Source organism: Bombina bombina, chromosome 3 (assembly GCF_027579735.1).
Source record: "Bombina bombina isolate aBomBom1 chromosome 3, aBomBom1.pri, whole genome shotgun sequence".
Classification (NCBI taxonomy): domain Eukaryota; kingdom Metazoa; phylum Chordata; class Amphibia; order Anura; family Bombinatoridae; genus Bombina; species Bombina bombina.
Window position 1 is genome coordinate 1,045,602,547 of NC_069501.1, and position 11,387 is coordinate 1,045,613,933.

General features: G+C 39.6%; 1 protein-coding gene across 1 annotated transcript in view; it reads right to left on the bottom strand.

Annotated features, from left to right (window-relative positions):
* The window catches only part of NCKAP1L (NCK associated protein 1 like), a 605,812-nt gene extending 594,703 nt beyond the window's left edge, over nt 1-11,109 (bottom strand). The window contains exon 1 of the mRNA XM_053708267.1: nt 10,870-11,109. Within this exon, the coding sequence (XP_053564242.1) occupies nt 10,870-10,971 (102 nt within the window). The 5' untranslated portion in view covers nt 10,972-11,109. The remainder of the gene's footprint in view (nt 1-10,869) is intronic.
* Nucleotides 11,110-11,387: the final 278 nt, after the last annotated feature.

Genomic DNA, 11,387 nt, shown 5'->3' on the forward strand with positions numbered 1-11,387 from the left:
AGATAATCTGGTTCAGGCCAGAAAACCAGTAACTAGAAAGATTTACCATAAGATATGGAAAAAATATATCTGTTGGTGTGAATCCAAAGGATTCCCATGGAATAAGATAAAAATCCCTAAGATTCTCTCCTTTCTACAAGAGGGTTTGGAGAAAGGATTATCTGCAAGTTCTCTAAAGGGACAGATCTCTGCTTTATCTGTCTTACTACACAAAAGACTGGCAGCTGTGCCAGATGTTCAAGCATTTGTTCAGGCTCTGGTTAGGATCAAGCCTGTTTACAGACCTTTGACTCCTCCCTGGAGTCTAAATCTAGTTCTTTCTGTTCTTCAAGGGGTTCCGTTTGAACCTTTACATTCCATAGATATTAATTTACTATCTTGGAAAGTTTTGTTTTTAGTTGCTATTTCTTCTGCTAGAAGAGTTTCTGAGTTATCTGCTTTGCAGTGTTCTCCGCCTTATCTGGTGTTCCATGCAGATAAGGTGGTTTTGCGTACTAAGCCTGGTTTTCTTCCAAAGGTTGTTTCTAACAAGAATATTAACCAGGAAATAGTTGTTCCTTCTTTATGTCCGAATCCAGTTTCAAAGAAGGAACGTTTGTTACACAATTTGGACGTAGTCCGTGCTCTAAAATTCTATTTAGAGGCTACAAAAGATTTCAGACAAACATCTTCTTTGTTTGTTGTCTATTCTGGTAAGAGGAGAGGTCAAAAAGCGACTTCTACCTCTCTTTCCTTTTGGCTTAAAAGCATCATCCAATTGGCTTACGAGACTGCAGGACGGCAGCCTCCTGAAAGAATTACAGCTCACTCCACTAGGGCTGTAGCTTCCACATGGGCCTTCAAGAACGAGGCTTCTGTTGACCAGATATGTAAGGCAGCGACTTGGTCTTCACTGCACACTTTTGCCAAATTTTACAAATTTGATACTTTTGCTTCTTCGGAGGCTATTTTTGGGAGAAAGGTTTTGCAAGCCGTGGTGCCTTCCGTTTAGGTAACCTGATTTGCTCCCTCCCTTCATCCGTGTCCTAAAGCTTTGGTATTGGTTCCCACAAGTAAGGATGACGCCGTGGACCGGACACACCAATGTTGGAGAAAACAGAATTTATGCTTACCTGATAAATTACTTTCTCCAACGGTGTGTCCGGTCCACGGCCCGCCCTGGTTTTTTAATCAGGTCTGATGAATTATTTTCTCTAACTACAGTCACCACGGTACCATATGGTTTCTCCTATATATTTTCCTCCTATCCGTCGGTCGAATGACTGGGGTGGGCGGAGCCTAGGAGGGACTATATGGCCAGCTTTGCTGGGACTCTTTGCCATTTCCTGTTGGGGAAGAAATATTCCCACAAGTAAGGATGACGCCGTGGACCGGACACACCGTTGGAGAAAGTAATTTATCAGGTAAGCATAAATTCTGTTATTTATTTAACGTGACATCATTATACTTTTATTTCCTTATAAATTAAAATAAAACCATATTCTAATACCAATTCATTATTAGTTTAGCTTGCTTTTGAAAAAACAAACCAAAACAAGAAACTTGCCAATGATGTATGGAACTTAAAGATGGAGGTATCTATAGTGGAAGACAAGAAGGCGCCAATAGGGTGATATCGCCACAGACAAATCTAAGTGTGAAAAAGGTGAGAGCAATACTCACAAGCGGAGCGGCACTGTGGCGTGCCTGATAGAGCAAACCAGGACCTCAGCATCGCCCGGAAGACCACAAAGGCAGCAGCGAATCCTCAGCCAGGGACGTACTTACTGTAACCAATCTGGATCCTGGTTTAGTTACACACTTTCCTCTCTGTGCTCCGAATTCCTGTACACTTGCAGGAGGAAGTATAGTGGCGGTAGGCAGGCGAACAACTCCGGTCACTCAAAAATAGCAAAAAACGATTTTGGAAAGAGGGGAGATCAGACTCCAGCAGGGTAAACATAAAACAAATTTATTATATTTTTTTTAAATAAAGCAACGCGTTTCTCAGCTACACAGAGCCGTTTCATCAGGCTGTAAGACCCTGCAAGACCCTGCTCTGATCTAATTGTACATTCGGCCCTTCTACTGTGTGTTTAACCCCTTTGCAGAGTTGATGGTTGTAAAATTACATGCTCTAACAGATAATCAAAATCAATATTCCTTAGTACATTATTATTATTATAAACAGGGCAGAACAAGCAGTTTGGGCAAACTGCTGAATTGAAACATCAAAATCAATATTCCTCTGTATAGTGTTATGCAAAAGAGAATAATCACTTCTGGCAAGTTAAAGAGACAGGAAACCCTAAAATTAATTTCATGATTTGGATAGAACATACAATTTTAAACAACTTTCCAATTTACTTCCATTATCAAATTTGCTTTGTTCTCTTGTTATCCTTTGCTGGAAGAACAGCATTGCACTACTGGCAGCAAGATGAACACATCTAGTCAGCCAATCACAAAAGACAAATGTGTGCAGGCACCAATTAGCAGCAGCTCCCACTAGTGTAGGATATGTGCTTATTCTTTTTCAACAAGGGATACCAAGAGAACAAATCACATTTGAAAATAGAAGTTAATTTAAAAGTGTCTTAAAACTACATGCTCTATCTGAATCATTCAAGTTTAATTTTGACTTTCCTATCCCTTTAAGCCATGTTGTATGTTACATTTGTACCTTGTTTCACTTGTAGCAGCTGTACTTATCTGCACACAGGATTTGATACTGTGCTCACATAGGCACCCCTTATATCAGCTGTACTTGCCTGTACACTGGGTTTAATATTGTGCTCACATATGTAACATGTGTCATTTGTTTTAGCTGTAATTGTCTGTACACTTGACTTGATATTTTGTTGACATATGTACCCTGGTTCACTTATATCAGTTGTACTTGCCTGTTCACTGGGTTTGATATTGTCCTCACATATGTAAGCTAGATTTTATATTGTGTTCACATATGTATTGTGTTTTAGTTGTATCAGCTGCACTTGTCAATACATTGTATTTGATATGGTGTTATATGTGTACCTGTTTCAGTTGCACTTGTCTGTACACTGGATGTGATGCATATGCACCCTGCTTTACTTGTGAGTAGTATAGCAGCAGCACTTGTCTGTACACTGGATTTGATGCATATGCACCCTGCTTTACTTGTGAGTAGTATAGCAGCAGCACTTGTCTGTACACTGGATTTGATGCATATGCACCCTGCTTTACTTGTGAGTAGTATAGCAGCAGCACTTGTCTGTACACTGGATTTGATGCATATGTACCCTGCTTTACTTGTGAGTAGTACAGCAGCAGCACTTGTCTGTACACTGGATTTGATGCATATGTACCCTGCTTTACTTGTGAGTAGTATAGCAGCAGCACTTGTCTGTACACTGGATTTGATGCATATGTACCCTGCTTTACTTGTGAGTAGTATAGCAGCAGCACTTGTCTGTACACTGGATTTGATGCATATGTACCCTGCTTTACTTGAGAGTAGTACAGCAGCAGCACTTGTCTGTACACTGGATTTGATGCATATGTACCCTGCTTTACTTGTGAGTAGTACAGCAGCAGCACTTGTCTGTACACTGGATTTGATGCATATGCACCCTGCTTTACTTGTGAGTAGTACAGCAGCAGCACTTGTCTGTACACTGGATTTGATGCATATGTACCCTGCTTTACTTGTGAGTAGTATAGCAGCAGCACTTGTCTGTACACTGGATTTGATGCATATGCACCCTGCTTTACTTGTGAGTAGTATAGCAGCAGCACTTGTCTGTACAGTGGATTTGATGCATATGTACCCTGCTTTACTTGTGAGTAGTACAGCAGCAGTACTTGTCTGTACACTGGATTTGATGCATATGTACCCTGCTTTACTTGTGAATAGTATAGCAGCAGCACTTGTCTGTACACTGGATTTGATGCATATGTACCCTGCTTTACTTGTGAGTAGTATAGCAGCAGCACTTGTCTGTACACTGGATTTGATGCATATGTACCCTGCTTTACTTGTGAGTAGTACAGCAGCAGCACTTGTCTGTACACTGGATTTGATGCATATGCACCCTGCTTTACTTGTGAGTAGTACAGCAGCAGCACTTGTCTGTACACTGGATTTGATTCATATGTACCCTGCTTTACTTGTGAGTAGTATAGCAGCAGCACTTGTCTGTACACTGGATTTGATGCATATGCACCCTGCTTTACTTGTGAGTAGTATAGCAGCAGCACTTGTCTGTACAGTGGATTTGATGCATATGTGCCCTGCTTTACTTGTGAGTAGTACAGCAGCAGCACTTGTCTGTACACTGGATTTTATGCATATTTACCCTGCTTTACTTGTGAGTAGTATAGCAGCAGCACTTGTCTGTACACTGGATTTGATGCATATGTACCCTGCTTTACTTGTGAGTATTATAGCAGCAGCACTTGTCTGTACACTGGATTGTACCCTGCTTTACTTGTGAGTAGTATAGCAGTAGCACTTGTCTGTACACTGGATTTGATGCATATTTACCCTGCTTTACTTGTGAGTAGTATAGCAGCAGCACTTGTCTGTACACTGGATATGATGCATATGTACCCTGTATTACTTGTGAGTAGTACAGCAGCAGCACTTGTCTGTACACTGGATTTGATGCATATGTACCCTGCTTTACTTGTGAGTAGTATAGCAGCAGCACTTGTCTGTACACTGGTGAATTGAAACATCAAAATCAATATTCCTCTGTATAGTGTTATGCAAAAGAGAATAATCACTTCTGGCAAGTTAAAGAGACAGGAAACCCTAAAATTAATTTCATGATTTGGATAGAACATACAATTTTAAACAACTTTCCAATTTACTTCCATTATCAAATTTGCTTTGTTCTCTTGTTATCCTTTGCTGGAAGAACAGCATTGCACTACTGGCAGCAAGATGAACACATCTAGTCAGCCAATCACAAAAGACAAATGTGTGCAGGCACCAATTAGCAGCAGCTCCCACTAGTGTAGGATATGTGCTTATTATTTTTCAACAAGGGATACCAAGAGAACAAATCACATTTGAAAATAGAAGTTAATTTAAAAGTGTCTTAAAACTACATGCTCTATCTGAATCATTCAAGTTTAATTTTGACTTTCCTATCCCTTTAAGCCATGTTGTATGTTACATTTGTACCTTGTTTCACTTGTAGCAGCTGTACTTATCTGCACACAGGATTTGATACTGTGCTCACATAGGCACCCCTTATATCAGCTGTACTTGCCTGTACACTGGGTTTAATATTGTGCTCACATATGTAACATGTGTCATTTGTTTTAGCTGTAATTGTCTGTACACTTGACTTGATATTTTGTTGACATATGTACCCTGGTTCACTTATATCAGTTGTACTTGCCTGTTCACTGGGTTTGATATTGTCCTCACATATGTAAGCTAGATTTTATATTGTGTTCACATATGTATTGTGTTTTAGTTGTATCAGCTGCACTTGTCAATACATTGTATTTGATATGGTGTTATATGTGTACCTGTTTCAGTTGCACTTGTCTGTACACTGGATGTGATGCATATGCACCCTGCTTTACTTGTGAGTAGTATAGCAGCAGCACTTGTCTGTACACTGGATTTGATGCATATGCACCCTGCTTTACTTGTGAGTAGTATAGCAGCAGCACTTGTCTGTACACTGGATTTGATGCATATGCACCCTGCTTTACTTGTGAGTAGTATAGCAGCAGCACTTGTCTGTACACTGGATTTGATGCATATGTACCCTGCTTTACTTGTGAGTAGTACAGCAGCAGCACTTGTCTGTACACTGGATTTGATGCATATGTACCCTGCTTTACTTGTGAATAGTATAGCAGCAGCACTTGTCTGTACACTGGATTTGATGCATATGTACCCTGCTTTACTTGTGAGTAGTATAGCAGCAGCACTTGTCTGTACACTGGATTTGATGCATATGTACCCTGCTTTACTTGAGAGTAGTACAGCAGCAGCACTTGTCTGTACACTGGATTTGATGCATATGTACCCTGCTTTACTTGTGAGTAGTACAGCAGCAGCACTTGTCTGTACACTGGATTTGATGCATATGCACCCTGCTTTACTTGTGAGTAGTACAGCAGCAGCACTTGTCTGTACACTGGATTTGATGCATATGTACCCTGCTTTACTTGTGAGTAGTATAGCAGCAGCACTTGTCTGTACACTGGATTTGATGCATATGCACCCTGCTTTACTTGTGAGTAGTATAGCAGCAGCACTTGTCTGTACAGTGGATTTGATGCATATGTACCCTGCTTTACTTGTGAGTAGTACAGCAGCAGTACTTGTCTGTACACTGGATTTGATGCATATGTACCCTGCTTTACTTGTGAATAGTATAGCAGCAGCACTTGTCTGTACAGTGGATTTGATGCATATGTACCCTGCTTTACTTGTGAGTAGTATAGCAGCAGCACTTGTCTGTACACTGGATTTGATGCATATGTACCCTGCTTTACTTGTGAGTAGTACAGCAGCAGTACTTGTCTGTACACTGGATTTGATGCATATGTACCCTGCTTTACTTGTGAATAGTATAGCAGCAGCACTTGTCTGTACAGTGGATTTGATGCATATGTACCCTGCTTTACTTGTGAGTAGTATAGCAGCAGCACTTGTCTGTACACTGGATTTGATGCATATGTACCCTGCTTTACTTGTGAGTAGTACAGCAGCAGCACTTGTCTGTACACTGGATTTGATGCATATGCACCCTGCTTTACTTGTGAGTAGTACAGCAGCAGCACTTGTCTGTACACTGGATTTGATGCATATGTACCCTGCTTTACTTGTGAGTAGTATAGCAGCAGCACTTGTCTGTACACTGGATTTGATGCATATGCACCCTGCTTTACTTGTGAGTAGTATAGCAGCAGCACTTGTCGGTACAGTGGATTTGATGCATATGTACCCTGCTTTACTTGTGAGTAGTACAGCAGCAGCACTTGTCTGTACACTGGATTTTATGCATATTTACCCTGCTTTACTTGTGAGTAGTATAGCAGCAGCACTTGTCTCTACACTGGATTTGATGCATATGTACCCTGCTTTACTTGTGAGTAGTATAGCAGCAGCACTTGTCTGTACACTGGATTTGATGCATATGTACCCTGCTTTACTTGTGAGTATTATAGCAGCAGCACTTGTCTGTACACTGGATTGTACCCTGCTTTACTTGTGAGTAGTATAGCAGTAGCACTTGTCTGTACACTGGATTTGATGCATATTTACCCTGCTTTACTTGTGAGTAGTATAGCAGCAGCACTTGTCTGTACACTGGATATGATGCATATGTACCCTGTATTACTTGTGAGTAGTACAGCAGCAGCACTTGTCTGTACACTGGATTTGATGCATATGTACCCTGCTTTACTTGTGAGTAGTATAGCAGCAGCACTTGTCTGTACACTGGATTTGATGCTGCATATGCACCCTGCTTTACTTGTGAGTAGTATAGCAGCAGCACTTGTCTGTACAGTGGATTTGATGCATATGTACCCTGCTTTACTTGTGAGTAGTACAGCAGCAGCACTTGTCTGTACACTGGATTTGATGCATATGTACCCTGTATTACTTGTGAGTAGTATAGCAGCAGCACTTGTCTGTACACTGGATTTGATGCATATGCACCCTGCTTTACTTGTGAGTAGTATAGCAGCAGCACTTGTCTGTACAGTGGATTTGATGCATATGTACCCTGCTTTACTTGTGAGTAGTACAGCAGCAGCACTTGTCTGTACACTGGATTTTATGCATATTTACCCTGCTTTACTTGTGAGTAGTATAGCAGCAGCACTTGTCTCTACACTGGATTTGATGCATATATACCCTGCTTTACTTGTGAGTAGTATAGCAGCAGCACTTGTCTGTACACTGGATTTGATGCATATGTACCCTACTTTACTTGTGAGTATTATAGCAGCAGCACTTGTCTGTACACTGGATTTGATGCTGTGCTCACATATGTACCCTGCTTTACTTGTGAGTAGTATATCAGTAGCACTTGTCTGTACACTGGATTTGATGCATATTTACCCTGCTTTACTTGTGAGTAGTATAGCAGCAGCACTTGTCTGTACACTGGATTTGATGCATATGTACCCTGTATTACTTGTGAGTAGTACAGCAGCAGCACTTGTCTGTACACTGGATTTGATGCATATGTACCCTGCTTTACTTGTGAGTAGTATAGCAGCAGCACTTGTCTGTACACTGGATTTGATGCATATGCACCCTGCTTTACTTGTGAGTAGTATAGCAGCAGCACTTGTCTGTACAGTGGATTTGATGCATATGTACCCTGCTTTACTTGTGAGTAGTACAGCAGCAGCACTTGTCTGTACACTGGATTTGATGCATATGTACCCTGTATTACTTGTGAGTAGTATAGCAGCAGCACTTGTCTGTACACTGGATTTGATGCATATGTACCCTGTATTACTTGTGAGTAGTATAGCAGCAGCACTTGTCTGTACACTGGATTTGATGCATATGTACCCTGTATTACTTGTGAGTAGTATAGTAGCAGCACTTGTCTGTACACTGGAATTGATGCATATGCACCCTGCTTTACTTGTGAGTAGTACAGCAGCAGCACTTGTCTGTACACTGGATTTGATGCATATTTACCCTGCTTTACTTGTGAGTAGTACAGCAGCAGCACTTGTCTGTACACTGGATGTGATGCATATGCACCCTGCTTTACTTGTGAGTAGTATAGTAGCAGCACTTGTCTGTACACTGGATGTGATGCATATGCACCCTGCTTTACTTGTGAGTAGTATAGTAGCAGCACTTGTCTGTACACTGGATTTGATGCATATGCACCCTGCTTTACTTGTGAGTAGTATAGCAGCAGCACTTGTCTGTACACTGGATTTGATGCATATGTACCCTGCTTTACTTGTGAGTAGTATAGTAGCAGCACTTGTCTGTACACTGGATTTGATGCATATGCACCCTGCTTTACTTGTGAGTAGTATAGTAGCAGCACTTGTCTGTACACTGGATGTGATGCATATGCACCCTGCTTTACTTGTGAGTAGTATAGTAGCAGCACTTGTCTGTACACTGGATGTGATGCATATGCACCCTGCTTTACTTGTGAGTAGTATAGTAGCAGCACTTGTCTGTACACTGGATTTGATGCATATTTACCCTGCTTTACTTGTGAGTAGTATAGTAGCAGCACTTGTCAAGAGGCTTAGTTTTTGTATCATGTTTGTATTCTATCTCAACCAAACAGTGTTTTTTACTTCCTCTGAGCAATTATAATTCAACCGACAGGAAGTGAAACTTTCTGCAACAAGGAAACACCCATAAATTTAAAAAAAGAAAGATAAAGGGATCAGAGAAAAGAATAATTCAATTAGGATATTGGAAATATATTGGTCAGTTTTTCAATGCGTCTTTCTATTGGAGAGCATGAAATATGCATTGCATGAGCTATAGTACTTCTCGAACTGGTCTCCTACACTGTAAGACTAAGTATAGAACATATTCCATAAGGCAACATGTTGGTACTTTTGCTTAAAGGGACATGAAATCCAATTTTTTTCTTTCATTATTTAGATAGAGCATGCGATTTTAAAATACCAATTTATTTATATTATTTGTTTTGTTCTCTTTCTATACTTTGTTGAAAAGTATAGCTAGTTTGGCTCAGAAGCTGCTGATTTGTGGCTGCACATATATGTCTCTTGCGATTGGCTTTCAGCTAGCTCCAATTAGTGAATTGCTGCTCCTTCAACAAAGGCTACCACGAGAATGAGGCAGATTAGATAATAGAAGTAAATTGGAAAGTTGTTTAAAAATGTTTGATGTATCTGAATCATGAAAGAAACATTTTGGATTTAATGTCGCTTTAAGCTACAAAAAAAAAACATATAGGTGTAGTTCCCATGATTCTCTCTGTTGATTCATATACATTGTGCAAATTAGCATGACAGTTATTCCAAAAGTCTTAAACATACTCCACATCATGTCATGCAGGGATGCAGGATTAATGCATTCTTCAGAACTACATTAATTCTAATCCTCTTCATTGTATTCAAGTGGGTAACTGCAAATTCTATATTAAATGTCTGATGTTGCTGTAGATACCATTAAGTGTCATAGATTGTGACATATTAAAATAATTTGTAACTGATAAAGATTTGTCTGTTGTCTTGAGAACAACTGTATGTACTTGTACATCCCTGCTCCCAGATTCTATATGACACAATACATCAAAATGAATAAGAATTAAAGAGTTTATGGGATTATTTGCTAGCCTTGTTTGGTTTTATTTTGTGCCACCATTTTATATTACACACATGCAGCTAAAAGGTATTATTAGTAGAGTGGGACAGGAATGTATTTCATTCTTTCTAAATAATACATTTTTTTTATTGACAGTACAGTATGAATGTATAAAATAGAGAAATCTAACCCAGAAATAATGTGTTTCATACATTTTAGAATAAACTATATTTTGTGTATGTCTCAAAGTGGTAGAGATCAAAGCAGTGTTACAGGCAGTTCTCTTAGATTTGATGACATTTGGTGACATTCAGCCTGTAAATAAACTGATCGCACAGAAATTCTGATCTTTGCATTATAGAAGAAAAAAAAAGTGATGGATATAATTTAATTTATAGCAATAACATGATCTAACATGGAATAAGTGATTAGTTACTGAGTTACTTGAATGATTTTATGCTGCATGTATCGTGTATGTGAGTGATGTAAATATAAATGGTGTTGGTAAAGGATACTGATTGCACATTAGGTGCTTTAACACTTAAACCAGTTCACTAAACGTGGTTTGAGGGGTGGAGGTTAAGTAGAGAACAGGCCTTACTTACCTTTTTGATGTTATAGATACGGATGAGTACTCCTTTGCCTCTATCATTCAAAATCAAAAGCTTTTCTGCCAGTTTGTGCTGGTATGCCGATCCCAGGGACATCTTAGTGCCAGTAACCTATGTGAGCTTCAGCTAACAAAAGGCAATATCCACAATCCCCTAAACAAAATGAGATTCAATAGCTGTGCAACTGTAACTGGTTCAGTGACAGAGCAAATACTTTATATAACTTCTGCTTCCTTTCTGAAAAGCTGTTTTCTGGAGAAGGACTATATAGACGCCTTCAAAAACATGCACACAAGCACAAAACACAGTGTCATACAGACAATCTTACACATAGCACTTCCTCTTTCTAAACAGATTGGGTACAAGTTTCAGTTTATATTTTTCAAGGCATTCTAATGCACATAAATGTTATAATGCGGTCATGTATATAGTCCAATCCTGCTTAATATTTTTTTCCTCTTAAAACAAGAAGTATTGGAAAAACTATTTGATAAGATAAATCAAAGGCAAAA